A 20,167-nucleotide genomic window follows, 5' to 3' on the forward strand; every position below is an offset into this window, starting at 1 on the left:
ATAATTTAATTTTGTGACGAACAGAATCAAACTGTATAGTTTTTACTGCTCAGAAAATTTCATTTTACCCCTAAGGGGGTAATTATCCCCAGGTTGGGAAATACTGCTCTTGAGCATCATAGTTAATTCCTTTTCATCGATGATGTTTTACGATAAAAATAAGAAAGCTTCCATCTTTTGCAGCTGAAATTTAGTCTTGAGTACCAGACACGTGTTGCCAATTCACGTGGGGCATCTTCAGTGGTCAATAACATATACAAAATTATATTATTATACAAAATTGTACACAAGATTTGCAGTCATTATTTGGCAGTTCACTTATAGTTGGAGAAGGATATAATTAATTCTCATTCATCTTCAACATCAATAAAGAGCAGTGTATCAAAGAAATATTCAACCATGAAAATTAACAAATTATGAGCTGGATCTGCTGGCAAGAGTTACCTTCAGCAGGCAAATTGTGTAGTACTGTCGATAAACACATGCAAAATTAAAAGTCGGATGCTTCCTAGCTTTCAGAACTAATAGCTCCTTGACTGGGAAGGAGGGAGGGATGCATTGGGTAAGCCAAAATGAAGGGCAGGTAACTCAGACAGAAGAATGAGAGGGACCTACCAGTAGAGAGAGTGAAGGGATACAAGGATGAAGGTGGAGGCATGAGAAAGAGTTATTGAAGCATATGCAATAAATGACTGTAAATAATGCTGTACAGGTAGTAAAATAAACAGAGAAAATAGAAGTTTAGGTTTTCAGATAACATAATTTTGACAGCCCAGGATGAAAGAAACCTACAAAGGCACTTAAAAGATATGGACTGAATACTAAGAAATGAACACAAAATGAGAACTAATGCAAAAAAGACAAATACCAGCATGCCCCAAAATATCAGAGAAGGTAAACACTAAAATTAATAAGATTAAATCAACATTAAAATACAAATATCTAGGTAATAATACAACTGAAGATAAAAGAAGAAAGGACGATATAAAATGGAGAGGAAGAGAGACAAAAGTAACATTTACAGTTAAACAATAAGGCTTTTCTTAAAATACAAATGTTCAAGTGACGTAAAAAACTGGTTAAAAGCTGCAACTGGAGCAGAGTACTTCGTGGATGAGAAACTTAACTATAATCAAAAAGGAAAGTAGCTTTATAAATGTTTAAAAGTACAATTAAAATAAATTAATAGAGCCACGGTGCAGAAAGCCTTTCAAAGAACTGGTGAGAAAAGTAACAAAAACAATGAACAAAACTGACATCACATTATGTGCCACAAATAGATCCATACACACATTCTTGAAGCAACAATGCAAGGGAAGTGAACACAAAAGACCCTGGTTGGTATTTTTTTTAATTTCGTAAGTGATGTGGGAATCAATAACTATTCCAAAAAATGGGCTTGCTTAGCTTCTTACAGAGTCACGTAGGGAGCTGTCGACCATTTGAAAGATTTATGAAGAAGAAAAACAATGTTGACAAGAATATACTTAACCAAGTAAGAGGATGAACTACGCCCAAAATGAAGACCTGTGGGGACAATAAAGTTATTTTTTATTTTTATTTACTCGTCAAGTTCTGTAGGACCAAATTGAGGAGCAAATCTCCAAGGTCATGGACCGTGTCAGTACATGAAATACAACATAAACGTAATAACAGACAAAAATAAATGTTCATGAACCTTAAAAAAGTCAGTGCATAAGTTTAAATAAACGCTATCAGCAATACAATAAAAATCAGCTTAATTTTTCAAGGAAATTCTCGACAGAATAGAAGGAGTGACCCATGAGGAAACTCTTCAGTTTTGATTTGAAAGCACATGGATTACTGCTAAGATTTTTGAATTCGAGTGGCAGCTTATTGAAAATGGATGCACCAGTAAACAGCACACCTTTTTGCACAAGAGTTAAGGAAGTCCGATCCAAATGCAGGTTTGATTTCTGCCAAGTATTAACCGAGTGAAAGTTACTTATTCTTGGGAATAAACTAATATTGGTAACAAGACACGACAATAAGGAATATACGTATTGGGAGGCCAATGTCAAAATACCCAGACTCGTGAAAAGAGGTCAACAAGAGGTTCGTGAACTAACACCACTTATTGCCCGAACCGCCCGTTTCTGAGCCAAAAATATGGGAAGAGTTACCCCAAAATATAATACCATACGACAATACCGAGTTAAAATAAGCAAAGTAGACTGATTTTTGCGTCGAACCATCACTAACTTCTGATACAGTTCGAATAGCAAAATTGGCAGTATTAAGTCTTTGAACAAGATCCTGAACGTGGGCTTTCCACGACAGCTTACTATCTATCTGAACACCTAGAAATTTGAACTGTTCAGTTTCACAAATCATATGCCTATTCTGTGAAATCAAAATGTCAGGCTTTGTTGAATTGTATGTTAGAAACTGTAAAAACTGAGTCTTACTGTGGTTTAACGTTAGTTTATTTTCTACAAGCCATGAACTGAGGTCATGTACTGCACTATTTGAAACCAAGCCAATGTTGCACACAACATCCTTTACTATCAAGCTAGTGTCATCAGCAAACAGAAATATTTTAGAGTTACCCGTAATACTAGAGGGCATACCATTAATATAAATAAGGAACAGGATTGGCCCCAACAATGATCCCTTGGGCAACCCCCACTTGACAGCACCCCACTCAGACCCCACATCACAGCCGTTATCAATATTGTGAATAATGACCTTTTGCTGCCTGTTGCTAAAGTAAGAGGTGAACCAATTAGGAGCTACTCCCCGTATTCCGTAATGGTCCAACTTATGGAGCAATATTTTGTGATCTACACAATCAAATGCCCTAGTTAATCAAAAAATATGCCAAGCGTTCGAAACCTTTTGTTTAACCCATCCAGTACCTCACAGAGAAAAGAGAATATAGCATTTTCAGTTGTTAAACGACTTCTAAAGCCGAACTGTACATTTGATAGCATGTCATGTGATATAAAATGATCAATTATCCTTACATACATAGCCTTTTCAATAACTTTTGCAAACACTGATGGCATAGAAATAGGTCTAAAATTACCTAAATTATCCCTTTATCCCTTTTTATAAAGCGGCTTTACTACTGAGTACTTTAATCGCTCAGGAAACTGAACACTCCTAAAGAGAAAATTACCTATATGGCTAAATACAGGGCTAACATATGCACCGAGCGAGGTGGCGCAGTGGTTAGCACACTGGACTCGCATTCGGGACGACGACGGTTCAATCCCGCGTCCGGCCATCCTGATTTAGGTTTTCCGTGATTTCCCTAGATCACTCCAGGCAAACGCCGGGATGGTTCCTCTGAAAGGGCACGGCTGACTTCCTTTCCCATCCTTCCCCAATCCGAGCTTGTGCTCCATCTCTAATGACCTCGTTGTCGACGGGATGTTAAACACCAATATCCTCCTCCTCCTCCTCCTCCTAACATATGCAGCACAGTAATTTAATATTCTGCTAGACACTCCATCATAACCATGAGAGTCCTTAGTCTTCAGTGATTTAATTATTGACTCGATCTCCCTCTTGTCTGTATCACAGAGGAGTATTTCAGACATCAATCTCGGAAAGGCATTTGTCAAGAAAGTTACATGATTTCCTGTAGAAACTAAATTTTTATTTAATTCACCAGCAATCCTCAGAAAATGATTGTTAAATACTGTACATATATCTGATTTATCAGTAACAGAAATATTTTTACTGCAAACTGACATTATATCATCGACCTTGTGCTGCTGACCAGACACTTCCTTCACAACAGACCATATGGTTTTAATTTTATCCTGTGAATTAGCTATTCTATTTGCATACCACATACTCTTTGCCTTCCTGATAACATTTTTAAGCACCTTACAATACTGTTTGTAATGGGCTGCTGTAGCTTGATTGTGACTACTTCTAACATTTTGATATAATTTCCTCTTTGTTCTACATGATATCCTTATCCCACAAGTCGGCCACCCAGGATGCCCATTACTGCTAGTACCCTGTTTAGAATGTTCTAATGGAAAGCAACTCTCAAAGATCATGAGAAATGTGTTCAGGAGAGTATTGTATTTATCATCAATGTTATCGGCACTATAAACATCCTTCCACTCTTGTTCCTTGACATGGTTTAAAAAACTCTGTATTACTGTTGGATTAACTTTCCTACATAGTTTGTAATTAAATATGACCTCGGTTTGAGTACAAAAGCCTTTTAGTGTTAAAATTTGTGCATCATGGTCTGAAAGGCCATTCACACTTTTACTAACGGAATGCCCATCTAGTAATGAAGAATGAATAAAAATATTGTCTATGGCTGTGCTACTGTTCCCCTGCACCCTAGTTTGAAAAAACACAGTACCAATTCTTTACCATTGCTCTGTATTCATTAAATCAAATTAACTACTTGTCAGATAGTTCAATACCTTACTTGTTTTGCTTCTCTTGTCAAATCCAATTACGAGCTTCACATCTAATAACCATGCTGTTAATATGATGTCAAAAATCAAACAATCCAAAAGGACTACATGGTATCCTACTCACAAATGAAAGTTTATGCACTGTATCTCTTAATTTTTGCAAACTGTACTAAAAGTAAACTTCATTTAGCAATAAATGTGATGTGTAATATATACAGTATTATAATTACAAAAGTCAAGTACAAAACTACAAGCCAGAAACTTTCAGCCTTCAGTACCTAGCATATATTTTTCTTTTCCCATCACAAATTTTTTTTTCTACTATTCTCATGGGTCATAAATGGTTGACATCCCCAATCAAAATACTTACCCTCAGCACTAACAAGAATACATTACACAACTCAAATCATTCCATGAATTTTGAAACTACCCATGTAATTTCAGTGGCTTGTACATTTATATTGACATGTCCCATCTGAAGACATAATAATACACAAATGACAAGCATGAAGATAAAAATATTATTAAACACCATTAATGTGACTGAAATGATCACATCAGAATAAGTAAGTGGTGACACACATCTACGGAGTGAGACTGATAGACTGTCAGTCTAACAAATCTAGATGCCTAGATCAAGTACTTGCTAGTTAAGCACAAATAATTTCAATTGAGCAGTGATCCCCATTCCAAGCTGTAATTAAAAAGGAAACTGTAGGTTACTTTCCTGCATCACCCGAGATACACTCCACAATACAGCATCAACTAAGGAGATGGGTGAACATTAGTTTACACCTATTTTCCAATAATATCCTAAAGAGTACGACAACTGCAAGCTGTTCTTACCGAGTACTCTTGGTGACTTGTGGACTGAGAGGAACATTTTATTCTATGATGAACGAAGGAATAGTTACACAAGGATAACTGTGACAGGAACAGAATGAAAAAATATAAAGGAAAAGTTAATAAATCCATTTGGAAGGTGAAAGAACACATGAAACAAATCTCCAGTGCACTATTAATAGGTAAACATACCTTTCAAAGCAGTTTTCACCATCTCATTTGCAATCTCTAGTTCTTCTTTCAACTTTTCCTTCTCTTTCTCCAGCTGTTTGTGCCTTTTCTCATGATAACTGTTATGTTCTTCCACTGAACCTACCATCTTCTCATACTGTTCCATAGTTTCTTCCAGTTCTTTCTGTACACCTTCTAATCTATATTCAAAGTACTGTGCTTTGGAGACTGCATTATCCCTTTGGCCTGACAAACAATTTTTTTAGGAACAACTATTAGTATAGTGATAATGCTGCAAAGCACACACACACACACACACACACACACACACGGGGAGAGAGAGAGAGAGAGAGAGAGAGAGAGAGAGAGACAGTTTTCCAATTTCTATAATTAATAGTTTGCTTGATGCAATATAAAGAGATTAAAAGATCAGAGACAAAATATTTAGCTTACATACCCTTATGTTCATTTACCATTGTCTTGTGCGCTTGAATCTCTTTTAAATGATTCTCATGCAACTGTTCCATATTCTCACGCTCTTGTGCTATAGTCTGCTTAGAAATTTCTAGCTGCTCTTTGAGTTTCTCCACAGTTGCAGTCAATTCTTCATTAGCTTCTTGAATAACCCGTAGCTGAGAAAAAAGTATTCTAAAGCTGAACTTTAATTCTATTGAAATAACTAATAATACTCTATTTAGAAATTATAACTGCAAGTATATTAGCACATGTCCGATACATTTACAGGAATACTAATCAAATATGGGCTTACTTCTTCCTCTTTATGTGACAAATGCACTTCAAATTCATTTCTTCTCACAGCATGTTCTCTTTCGAGATATGAATTTTGCTCCATTGTCTTCTTCATCTCATTCTTAAGACTGGAAATCTGCTGCATAAGAATGTCACGCTCATCATCTAACTCCTTCTCCCTGAAATTTATTAATAAATTACTTATCAGTTTAGCAATTAATTTAATACTATGGTTGCTTGTGCATGACACTTTCAGAAGCAAAATCATTTTTAAAATGTATAATGTCTCGAGCTTATTATTCTACTGCAAACTGCAACTCTCCACACTATACCAATGGTTGGAGAAATGTTGTCACACTGACACCAGAATCATGCACTGACTACTAGCGATAGTAGGATGGCCGGATGCGGGATTGAACCGTCGTCCTCCCGAATGAGAGTCCAGTGTCTAACCACTGCGCCATCCCGCTCGGTCTTGTAATCTGGATTACAGAGTTTTTATTCATTAGAGAATTCTTCTAGAAGTGATAACCATCAATTCTCCAGATACATTTAGTTTTAGTTCTAGTGGGTTTATCAAAAATGACCAACTCATTTATATTAAATACGACAATTTTCAGGATGTGACAACCACCCCGCTCGGATAAATTTCTACAGACGCCTATGCCCAAGACTATCATTTATTGGGCAACATAGAGGCACAGACAAAGATGCAGTTCAGACGTACTTCAGCATCACTGTTAAGTAGTTTAAAGGCTCCTCAAATATTCCAGAAAACGACAATGTCACACTTATTGTAATCACGTGTCTAAAATGAGGTATAAAACCAGGTTTCCCATTACATATTAACTCCTTTCAAACAGGTCCAATTGTCACCAACTGATGGCAATTGTTACATGTATCTTTTGGTAACCTTGTTCAATCAATGTTAGTTGACATAGAAACACCAATGGCTACCTTTTATCTACATAAGAATGAAGCAGTATATTCTCCTGTTCCTCTCAAATTATCATCTGATGCACAGGGGACCACCCTGTATGTGTGGTGATTAGTAGGTAGCTGTTAACCAATACTGATACAATGTTATACCTTGTATAATCTGGTTTTCTCCACTCTGAATTTACAATTATCTTAAAATTGGCATGGAATGGTCAATATGCATCAAAATTGTTCATTGATGAGACGATGACCTCTGGCGATTGTCTGCAATTCTTCCTCAATGGCACTGAGCTGTTCACGAAAAACTGATTTGATTACCCCTAAGCTCATACCTTTTGGGATGTGATATACAGTAAAAATAACCTTGCTTTTACACTCCTGGAATTAATGTTTTCCCACTGTTTACAACATTTTTTACTGATCCCGTCACATTTCCTATGCCCACAATGTTAATTTGCAAAGGATTTTGCATCAACATATTTATAATTTTCCCGCAATTTATGCACTGCGAAAAAATGTTTGTGGAGAAAAAATGATGCTAGCAAGATGTTGGCTGTCCAGTATTGGACACTCTACTAAGCAGATTTGAACTGGTAAACATGTGAAAGTTGGAACAATTCATGCTGTATCCCCCGCCACTGCCAAGCTCTACGTGGCATGGTGGCTGATGGGAGTTCGAATGAAGATATCAAGACCAATCACAACCATTTCCAAACTGTCCCTACTGCACAAATGCAGTTTTGTGATTGTTGTGAACCATATTTAGTGTGTTTCGATGTATGGCCACTTGAAGCACTAGTTGGCACCGGCATTCACTTTGCATTGCTCAAATGTTTTTATTTTAAACACAGCGCCGGTGCATATTTTATTCACGCTGAGTAAAAGGTGTTTTGAGAATTTATTCTCGTTGTCAAGTGCAGTATTTACATATGTATTTATTGTGATGATACACGAACAAACAATGTGAGTGACAGTTTGCTTGTGTGTGTGTTGTGTGTGTTGTGTGTGTGTGTGTGTGTGTGTGTGTAGTTTCCAACATAACTGATGAGGCACAGTACCTGATAACCTCGAAAAGGCTACTACAGTGCATGAGACGCAGAATAATTCATATTCAAACACCACACAAAATACTTATGTATATATTTGCACTTGACAAAGGGAAAAAATTCTCGAAACTGCATCGTGCTAAGCACGAAAAAATACATAACCAGTGCAATATTTCATTATTTAAATAATGAATGACAGCTGCAGGCTTTCAAAACATCGATTACGACATATGAAAATGAGTCTAACCTTCCTACTTCCCAGACAGTTATCAGTTCCAGTTACATCAGCCTCTTTTTTTTTTTTAAATAATAAACCTTCATTAGATAATAAACCTTCATTGGATAATAAACCTTCATTGGATAATAAACAAGTCCCTGACAAGTCTTTTGATACCTTTTATGTACATATGTCATACATAAAGTAGAAGGGGGTATCCTATACGTAACTTTTACAGTTTAAAACATAATTTCCCACATTTTACACCATTTTTTGAAGTACCTTGAAAAGTGTAAAAGCGGGGTTTCACTCTAGTTATTCATCCCAATGTTCTGACTTGATTGTTCTGATTTTTTGTGATTTAAGTCAACCTTCACAGCTGACCCAAGCATCCAGATTATTGATGACAACTCATCAAAAACACAGGCCATTATAATTTTCACTGTGTAAACATCTTGAAGTAGCTAGGTGATCTGAAGCTCCTATATTCTACAGCCCGAGATGGTTTGTCATCCACAGAATTAGTCTATCGAAGCTGAACTCTATGGCTGAATTTTGAAATTACAACAAATTCAATGAGGTGTGTGTGTTCAATTTCAGCTATCAGCACAATATAAGTTTCAGTTTACTGATCAAATTTTCCTTTTAATCCTTGACCATTACTTTTTTTTTTATTAGGATCATTCAAAAACAAATAAGCCAGAAAATGAAAACTGTTGAAGGGATCATAACGCCCCTGCCTACAGAAGAATTTGCAGTCCTTACACAACAACTGAGGCCCCCAAACAAGCGGCTACAGGGAGACGGGTGTACACCCACTTGACGACAAAGCAAACACGTGTGCATGAACTGTCCTCTGCAATCAGTTATGCTCAGGACAGAGGAATGAAGGCTTCAAAAATAGTGCAAATTGACACAGTGCATTTGCTTACAGTGGATGGAGTGTGGGGAATACATATTCATCAAAGAATGGCAGAAGTGAACAGAGAGCAGTGAATGTCCAGTGGAAGTCCAACAATTAATCCAACCTCTGGAACAATGGCTGCCATCTTAACCTGCTGCTCTTCAATAATGTGTGCATCCATCTGCTGAACAATGGTATCAACAATGCATTGTGACATTCCATATTGTGCATCATCAGCCAACAACATCTGTCCTTCCTCGAATCACCTGTGTCACACCTTGATCCTTGCAATGGACAAGCAGTGCTCTGTGTCATTCCTTGATAAATTTCTGTTCCCCATTCCACTTCCACTGTAAGTAAATGCACTTCACTCCTTTGCTCTTCTTTTGAAACTTCCACTCCTTTGTTTTCAGCACGACAGCATGACTAAGTGTAATGGATGGTCAAGGCAGTCTCGTGCTCGTTATGTCACCACACAGATGCACATCTATGTCCTTCTACCGGCTCCAGGACCACATCTTGCCTGTAGGCAATGATATTATGATCCCTTCTACAGATATCAATTTACAGTCTCCAGCTTGTTTCCTTTTAAATTACCAGAATATCTTGCAACAGTCTTCTTCAGCCAGCAATGACAAGCAAGGAAAAGGAAGTCACTAACAAGAGGGCGGCACAGGACAGGTCTCACTGATATGGTTCAAACTATGTGAATAAGAGTAGGCAGATGGCCATTCCAAGTTCCTTTTGCATTTTTATTTATGCAGTGTAAATGTTCTTTCGTTCAAAATCTTAAATAAGGTCTGCACCGATTCATTTGAAATTTTGACACACTGCTGCATTCAAAAAATGGCTCTGAGCACTATGGGATTTAACATCTGAGGTCATCAGTCACTTAGAACTTAGAACTACTTAAACCTAACTAACCTAAGGACATCACACACATCCATGCCCGAGGCAGGATTTGAACCTGCGACCGTAGCGGTCGTGCGGTTGCAGACTGAAGCGCCTAGAACCGCTCGACCACAACGGCTGGCTGCTGCATTCAAATACATGTGGTTTTATATACCTATGGAATAAAATTCTGAGACATTTCATACAAACACATACAATAGATTAAATTGAAGTAATCATAGCTAAATTGAATATAATAATTTAATGTATACAAACTGTTCAAACATGTTTAAATTTTATAATTAATAGTTTAACATTGAGCAGATTACAATAAATTTTAAAGAAATAAAAATTAAAAATTAAATAAAAGAGGACGCAGCGAGAATCAAACTCTAGCTGGGAAACGTGTAATCAGTGCATTAGCCCATTGCACTATAGTGCTGACATGTACATTAATGCTTTAAGCTCCTTACACAGTACTCAAAAACCTTTCTGTGTGTATACACGAAGCAGGAAAAAGAAAAAAATATCTTGGATTTCCCAGTTAAAAATACACTTTTTCTGTGGTGAAAGTACATTTTTTCCATGTTAGGAGCCAATATACTTTCCCTCAGAGCTGTAAAACTTATCAGTCCTTCCATTGGTAAAGTTTTTATATACCAGCGTAGAACTTCCCGGCACTTTAGAAAATGAACCCCAGCCAAAAAAAGGTTTGTTTTGGAAATATCTTCAATGTGTGGTAAAATATAAGCTGCACATTTCCGTATTATCAAAGTATAAATACGAATCACACCAAAAACAGCATGTCAGCTTCTGACATACTGAAACTGAGATTGCACTGCACAATGCACTTTTGTCAGTAAATCATAGCTCCACACCACATGATCTCATCAACCAAGGACAGCAGATATTCAGAACATAAGACACCTGTTGTAGTCAGCCAATAGCAGCATCAATGTTAATTAGCAAGAACACACAAACAGGAGAAATTAACGGTTTAAATTAATACACATACAGTGTACCTACAAGACAAGCTAAGCTTTCTCATATATTATTGGCCTTTTTCAGCACGTGTTACCCTTTAAGATATACCAAACACAAGTGTACCCATAAAATTTTAAATAATGGCGTAAATGGCTGCTGGTCTTCTGGACCTGAAATTTTTCTAAGTGACTGGTACTCAAGTTTTCAGTTTTGAATGAGAATTAAACACCCTGTGATTAGAAAAATGCATTGGATATTCACACACATAATGTAATTCATCTTGCATAAAAAGAAATTTACTTTGAAAGTATTGGTTCTCAAACCACCACTTACAATATTTTCCCATAACCTTTTAGAAATGTAAATAGTTGTGATGTCGTGCTCATTGAAAGCAGCTTGTAGTTTCGAAGTACAGCATAGGCTCGTTCTGAAGCCATTAACGCATTTCGCTGTCAGCACACGTTTGAGTGTGCACTGTGTTTTCTTGTAAATGGCATATTTTCTTTCCAACTAAAGTTTTATTTTGGTGTTATTCTCTCATTTATGTTTTTTGATGCAGTATTATACTGCAGTAGCGGGCTAAAATAAAATTCTTTGTTGGACTATCACTTCTTACCAGTCAAAATTACAAAAATTTAACTGAAATCTAAAACTATGGTAATTCCCGGGTTTTTCCTGGACTGATCCTGGATAACAACATTCCCATGTTTTCCTTGGGTTTCCCATTTGCCCTGGGGCATATACACCCTGTTTTCAGAGTGTCTTCTCTTTGCCTCTGGATCACTAGGGCGAGATATTATAGGAAATTGGAAAGGTCATCTACTTCCTCCTACTCGTACACTTTGACCCAAATCGGTAAGACTCACCTCTTGCTCTCCTCTTCCGAGTCAACTTATGCTTGATCATCGATGGTTACGTCAATGCAACAATCACAACAATCTTCGATGGAGAGCACCCTCCTGTGGTTTCACACAAGTGGGTGCTAATTTGGTATAGTTTTCCTGATTTCAAAAAGAAGGCATGTGGCTGGAACCATAATAAGAGGTGTCACCAAAAAGTAATGGGAATTAATTTTTCTCTTAAAGAATCTTTCTTCACTCATCATCAACTTTGTCCCCTTCAAATGAACACATTCATGCCAGTGCCTTTTCCAATCTTGGAAGCACTCCGGGACCTCATTTTTCATTATAGAGTTCAGCTCCTTCAGTGATTCTGTTTTTACCTTATGAGTGGTGGCAAAACAATATCCTTTTATGGTTCTCTGGAGCATCAAGAATAGAAAGAGGTTGCAGGGGACCACGCCCGGTGAATACAGTGGTTCGAGCAATGTAACAGTTTTGTGTTTTGCCAAAAATTCACAAACAAGCATTGAGATATGAGCAAGAGCATTATTGTGATGCAACATCCATGAGTGGTTTTGCCAAAATTCTGGTTGTTTTCTTAAGATTCCTTCACGCAAATGGTGCTTAACTTCCTGGTAGTATTCCTTATTGACAGTACGACCATAAGGCAGGAACTCATAATGCACTACGCCACTGTAATCAAAGAAAACAGGGACTGAACTTGTCAAATTTTTTTCAGTCTTAGCTCTTCAGCCAAGTTTTCATGGAATGATTGCACCTTGGTTTCAATGTCATATCCATATACCATGTTCTGTCACCTGTTGTAAACTTCTTAGAAGCCCTGGATCGTTGTTGACTTCATTCAGCAATTCCAAAGCAATGTGTATGTGATGTTATTTTTGGTCGAAATTCAACAAATTGGGAACAAACTTTGCTGCTACACATTTCATACCCAAAACATCCAAAAAGATTGCTTGGCACGAGATAAAGGATGTACCAACATCATCAGCAACCTCTCTGATGGTTATTCGAGTTGACATGCTAGGGCATCCAGGGCAGTCATTGTCTTCAATGTCTTTTCAAACCTCTCTGAAAAATTTATACCATTATTGAACTCTTTTTCTTGCTCATAATAGATTCGCCAATATTTTGGATGTAGTTTTGCACTTTAATCTATTCTTCAACCAAAATTCAATGCAAATTCTTTCATCCAGTACAGTAAAAATTAGCCGAGAACTCAAAAACATGAATAACCTTTTCGACTGTCAACAATAAACTAAATATTCAAAACAGCTGAAAATGCAAACATACCGTATTTACCAGAGTATAAGATGACCCTGAATATAAGACAATCCCCTTTTTCTAAAAAAGCCCTTGGAGGAAGATTTAATTTTAACATATTCTGATTACTCAACAATACAAGAAAAATAAACAAAAGGAAATGGTTTACAATGATTTTTGTCTTTACTTCCTTTTTCACTTACTGAGCCTGTCGTCTGTGGTATCACTATATTTACTCATCCGTGGTATCACTACAATTACTACTCCTACTCCTGTTCCTACTCCTCCTCATCCTCATACCTTTGCTGGCACAAAGAATCCCCTGTTTCTTTCGAATACACTGTGGTTTCTGAGGTTGTGGTTAGGATGGAACCTGAGAATGCAGCTGTCTTTCGATGTATACAAATCGGATTTCACTTCTAAACTAGCGTGAGTGTGTTACAATGTCTCTTGCTTCCAAACATACTGTCTGCCCAGCACTCTCTCATTGGTTGCACAGAACCAGCAGCTGAGTCACCCCCTTTCATTCCCGTCATACGTTACGGCGAGTGTTGACAACACTGTTGCAGGAAACATGGAAGTACACCTCTAGCCCCTATCTAGACTTTTACTTATGCTGCAGAAATGTATACCGTTGTTGTGCATCAGTCCAATTTTAAAATCAATTCAAACAGATTGAGGCAAACGTGGTAGATGTTTATAAAAAGCCAATGTATGCAGTATAGATTGCAATGGTTGGTAGCACAATGTAATTTGCTGCCCACTCACTACTCCCATCCTCACACTCATCCTAGTTCTCAGCCAATTTGATATATTACTGTTCCCCCTCCATAATGCTGAGCTTGAGCAATTGTGAAACACGGGGACTGCAGTACCTTCAAGCATGCAGGTCATATGTAGCAACACCAGCTTATACACAGGGCGTATACGCAGACAAGGAAAAAAAAATTCCCGGGTTTTTCCCGGATCTCCTGGTTAAAAATACATTTTCTCCCGGATGAAAATACACTTTTTCCGTGTTAAGTAACAGTATACTTTCCATAGAACAGTAAAACTTATCAATCCTTTGAATGAATATGGTTCTATACAGCAGCGTAGAATTTCTCAGCACTTTAGAAAATGAAACTCAGGGGAAAAAAACACGTTTTGGAAAGATCTTTGATGTGCAGCAACATGTACGCTGCATACTTTTGTATTAAGAAAGCATAAATTCTAATTCCACCAACAGGAAAAGTTAATGGTTTAAGTTAATATACATAGTGTTGCTACAAGAGAAGCAAAGCTTTCGAATGTAATATTTGTCTCGAAGATTAATACGCTTCAAGAGAAGCTACACTTTGACATATAATGTTGATCTGTTTAGCGCATGTTACACTTTAAGATACATCATACAAAATGCCAGTAAAGTTTTTAATACCGACATAAATCTCTGATCTTCTGGGCTCGAAATTCTTCTAAATGGCTCGTCATCAAAGAGTTGATTTTTAAATGAGAGCAAACGCTCTGCGATTTAAGAAATTCATCATACATTCTCGCACATAGTTCATCTTGCGTAAAAGGAAATTTACTTTGAAAATATAGCGTTTTGAACCACAATTCACAATATTTTCCCGCTACCTGTTAAGATTCATTTCAGCAGTTGTCAGAGAGCGCCAGATAAGAGGCGTCACCACGCTCGCGCAGCTACAGTGACATAGGAAGCCCATATGTTCATACATGTAAAACATTAAAAGATCTTTCTTACATTATGTCATAAAAGAAACAGACATCAGACAGTACTCCAAGAGCATCAAAATTTCCATGAACCATTCTAAAACGCATAGTTCACCTTAAAGCGCACATTCGTACGTCCTGATTCCCAATGACGTAGACCTCTATCTGATATTACGTTTTTCGGTGTGGCTTTCGGGACGTAAATTTTCTAGGAGTACCAGTACTGTATTATCTCATGTTTGGTTCTTTATTATGGCATAATGCCATACGTGCTAGAAGATGAAAACGTGCCCTTGAAATGCAGTGAACAGTTGAAACTCGCCAACAGTGTGGAATTAAACACTTCGTTTCAAATACATTTACTGCCTCAGCAGGAAAGCCAAATTTCTTTACCAAACCGACAAAAATACCTTTATTGTTCTGCAGGGTGATTAATGCTTGACTGTCAGAAAGGTGGAAATAAAATAAAATCTGAAACTAGTAACATATTTTAGCCTTCCATAATTATGTAAATTTATTTTAATTGACTTGATAGCTCCCAGCCACAGAAATCCATCTTGTTTTCATTTGACGTGAGAGCAGTAAACCAAGAGGAAACAGAAAAATCACTAAATGTAAACACGGGTCACGTGGAGACTACCCCTCACCACCACCACCACCACCACCACCACCACCACAACTCAGACTGCTCTGCGCATCAGAATGGGGGGAAAAAATTAAAGACTTTTCAAAAATAAATTAATTTTGTAGCACACATGTTTCTGATGAGTCTGATACATAAAACATGTCTCTTCAAGGAAATGTAAGACATGCTATTTGGTCTTAAGTGTGCTGAAGTGCGGTGCCACGCCTCTTCAAACAACATTCTCATACCGCACGTCACTGTATTTCGCCTGTGGAACTCAAACATGTATATTTTGTAATGGATGCCATCAAACTATTTCAGGACACTGGAAATTAAAATGTCCTGTAGTGCCTCTCCTGCTGCCAGTCGGCCGGTTTGACATCAAGCCCCTTTTTTTAAAAAAAATACAAAAATACAAAAAGAAATCGCAATTAATACTGGATGGGATTGATTGTAACCGGGAGAACAAGAAATCTTCAGAAAATCTGGACTCTTTATTGCCTATTAGCTAATAACTTACTCTTCTGTGTGACAAAGTTAAATACAGGGAACCTAAAACCAGTAAAGACAAGAGACAGGCAAGACAGTACACATTTCTTCAATCCTTAGGTCCTAGTGATTTTCCTCTCTGATCTTGCTACAGCTTTACATGGCGTGCCTTCCTTTCCACGAAAGAACTATTACCTCATCAAAGCTCGTCAAACATTTTGCTACACGAAAAATCGAAAGGTCATTGTCTAATACTGAAAAAGCTGTTAATACAAATAGTACCCAAGACTGGTGTGGTTTCTCGATCTGATTACATCTATTTTGTCACCGTGTGCTGGATAAAACAAAATAGGCCTTTCCAATATTGCAGTAATTGTGCATTTTGTCTGCTGGAAAGTTAATTTCTAGATGTGACGAGGATTCCCCTGGCAGAGACATCACGTACACTATGCACACATTCAAAAATCAACTTATAATTCATTCAGAAATCAACTTAGACTGTGTTCAAAAATGTCCAAAAACCAGCAGGGGTGCGTTTCAAAATCATATGAATAATCAACAGCCTGATGTGCACTGGATGCTAGATGCTCTGTGCAACAAGGTTTTTTTTACCCTCAGGAATATGAATTTGCCCCCCTCCCCCCCCCCCTGCAAAATTAAAACATGACAATTACGTTTTGATCATACCTTACAGGCCGAAAGGGAATGGCTGCCCCAAGTTGGGGAGTGACCTCAGCCAAGCTACAGTAATGAGATTCATCCACCAGGTCAGTTGTATCTGCATGTACTTGCCTGACAGGAGTGAAATTTTGTATTTGATTACTGACGTGTTTCTTGTATTCAGTTTATGATTCTGGTAAATGCAGATGCACAAAATGATTTGCCTTCATCAATATGCATAGGAGTTTACTAAATAAAATAACAACAATGGAAAAGTGAAGACGGAGCACAATACAGTATGTATTGTGAATACAGAAAACAATTTAGTACAGATTTAGAATGAGACAAGACATAAATATACATTAAATTTCAAATCATAAGTTCCAAAATCGGAACACAACTGAACTACATGAAAATTTTGCAAAAATCACATCTTGTTCTTGTACAAATCACACAAGTACACTTAAAAGTGCAAACAACTGCAAGATTTGTGACAAGAAAGTATTAAATGGTATCCAGTGTAGCAACTGTCGCCGTTGGTTTCATGAGAAATGTTCCAAATCAAGTATAACATTTGTAACTGACGATTTTATACGGTCTTGTCTTAAGTGCATTGGTGATGCTTGTGAACGCAAATTTAAAGATGTAATCAGAAAAAGGACGAAATAATCAGAGCACTTCAAAGTGATATGTTTGCTCTAAGCAAAACGTATAATGCTCTGAAGAATAAGAGTGCACTTTTGGAAAAGAAAATATATTTCTCTCCACCGCTAGAAGATCATAATAAAAAAATCAGATGTAAACAAAGTGGACATATTGATTCACTGTACAAATTGTACTTTATCAAAAGAAGACAGCCATCAACACCAGGAAACTGAGAAAGACATCTCAGCATCGTGTAATAACAGTTTTTCAAAGGAATACGCTAAGTGTTTGTCAAACAACGGCTCAGCAGTGGAAAAACGGCTACAAAAGAAGAAAGTGAAACTATTTGGCGACAATCATGCATGAAACATTGCAGAATTATTGACGAACAATGTGAATGACAGTGTTCAAGTTTCTGGCATTGTAAAACCGGGAGCAAATTTCGATAGGGTAATAGTGAGTGTTAACGAAGAACGTTCTAATTTCACAAGGACTGATTGTGCTGTGCTCATAGGGGGTGCAGCACTTTAAACAGCTTCTTAATAAAGGCTCTAGCTTTGTTCCTGTAGGAACACCCTACAGGAACAAAGCTAGAGCCTTTATTAAGAAGCTGTTTAAAGTGCTGCAGTTGCTGTATTTCACCAATGTCATCTTAACAACATTGCTATTAAGGTATGACTTACCAGACTGGTAGTGCATAAACAAAGAAATTAAACTTACTAACTTCAAGCTGAAAGACTTCTGCACCAAGTTTATGAATGTCAAGGTGATAGACATTAGTAACAATGAAAGAAACTGTTTCACATATCATGGAATGCATCTCAACAAATACGGTAAAAGGATGCTAGCTTCTAACATAAGCAATGCTCTTGAAGAGATCTCTCTCATCAACGAAAGTAGAAATAAGTCTGTTATTGTGCTGGGCAATTCTTCACAGGGAAACGAACAGGGTGGACCTATTCCCATGGAATTTGGTCCACGAGAAACAAAATAATGGAATGCAATTTAGAATTAAAGATCCACTCTGGTGCCACATTTGATGACCAATTAAATGATTCTCTGTTTGATTTAAAATGTAATAATTTCTTAATGCATCTTAACACAGGCGGTCTATCAGTAGGAATGATGAACAAATTATATGAACTAGAAGTACTTCTGGAGAACACAAATTCTGTAAGAGTTATATGCTTAAATGAGCACTGGCTTAAAAGTGAAAATATAAACTTGATAAACTCACTTTCAGGTTACAATTTAGCAGACAGTTTTTGTAGAAAAACGGTTTTGGAGGATTGTGCATCCTAATAGAAGAATCACTAAGCTTTAAAGCCAGGCAGAATTTTAATTGCTTGAACGAGGGATTATTATTTGAAAGCTGCTGCATTGAACTGTTGAAATACTGCATATAAATTATTAGTATATATCATATCCCTGACTATTCCGCTACATGTGCACTTTTAGACAAACTTGAAACCTTGTTGTATAGATTGCAGGTAGAAAAGTTACGTAAAAATGTCAATTTGTGCCGACTTCAAATTAAATGTAAGAGCAGATGACAGGTTTGCCGCTTCTCTGAAGGACATGTTATCTACAAACGGATTATCATTAAACTTTAGAGAGTACACTAGAATAACAGCATCTTCTGCAACAGATAATACAGTGAGCAGCATCAGCTATGGTGCTACAGAAAAGTTCATCTAAGAATTAGGTACATCTGACTATTCAGCCCTTTTTATCTCATTGCCAAATTTAGATTAAACTTTAACAGTGAAACAAGTCAGGAATGTGAATACATTTGTCTCAAGACTACATGTAACATCCTGGTCTTTCAGCAAGCGGTAATCAGTAAACACAAGCTACAATGCTTTTGTATCAGAATTCATGAGTGTTTTCAATGAATGCTTCCCCTTCATAATAGCACTTGACAAAAACGGTAAAAAGAACTCACGAATAACTGAAGGCATCAGGATCTCTAGTAATAGAAAGAGGAAACTGCACATGCAAGCAAAGAACAACTATGATGCACAGTTTGTCAGCTATGTAAACAAATACAAAAGAATATTTGGTAGAGTAGTTAAACAGGCAAAACAAATGGCAAAGAGTAAATTCATATCAGATACCACAAATAAATCAAATGCTGTATGGCAAATTGTCTGGAGTGAAATAGGTGCAGAAAAAAAACAAAAAGTTTTAATCATAAATTAGAAACAGGTGGGGGAATGATTACAAACTCCAGACATATTTGCGAAGAATTCAACAACTATTTCATAATTTCTAACAAAATTGACAAACTCCCTCCTACACACGTTAAGCCCCAATATAATGCACATCTTTTTGAGGGATATTCATTTACACACACTTATGAAACAAGGCATAAACAAGATTACATGTTACCTTGCCACAGACTAACATTATTTGAAAACACTCCATATTACATGGCTTTGAAGCTTAGCAATAAAATCCGTTCAAAGATGGACTGCAAGCTAGAATCCACCAATACAAACATTGAAAAATATTTAAAAAGCAAATGCTACTACAGTGTGGATGATTTTATAAACAAGGAAGACAAGTAGGAGATATTACATGTGTTTCATTTTTTTTTTTTTTTTTTTCCCTGTGTGTTTGCATATGTTACCTTTTAATGGAGGTACATGTTCTTTTTATGTGTGTCCATGCTTATAAATTATGTATCATGTGAACTGTGTGTCTAAATATCTAGATGCAAACATATATACTACTTTTATGGAAGTATGTGGTC

At 36.9% G+C, this 20,167-nt stretch overlaps 1 protein-coding gene across 1 annotated transcript in view; it reads right to left on the minus strand.

Annotated features, from left to right (window-relative positions):
* The window catches only part of LOC126175006 (nucleoprotein TPR-like), a 361,682-nt gene that overhangs the window by 300,424 nt on the left and 41,091 nt on the right, over positions 1-20,167 (minus strand). Inside the window, exons 4-6 of the mRNA XM_049921492.1 lie at positions 6,196-6,355; positions 5,884-6,058; positions 5,448-5,672 (exon numbers count right to left, since the gene is read on the minus strand). Coding sequence (XP_049777449.1) covers positions 5,448-5,672; positions 5,884-6,058; positions 6,196-6,355 — 560 coding nt within the window. The remainder of the gene's footprint in view (positions 1-5,447; positions 5,673-5,883; positions 6,059-6,195; positions 6,356-20,167) is intronic.

This window comes from Schistocerca cancellata, chromosome 3 (genome assembly GCF_023864275.1).
Source record: "Schistocerca cancellata isolate TAMUIC-IGC-003103 chromosome 3, iqSchCanc2.1, whole genome shotgun sequence".
NCBI classification, from domain to species: domain Eukaryota; kingdom Metazoa; phylum Arthropoda; class Insecta; order Orthoptera; family Acrididae; genus Schistocerca; species Schistocerca cancellata.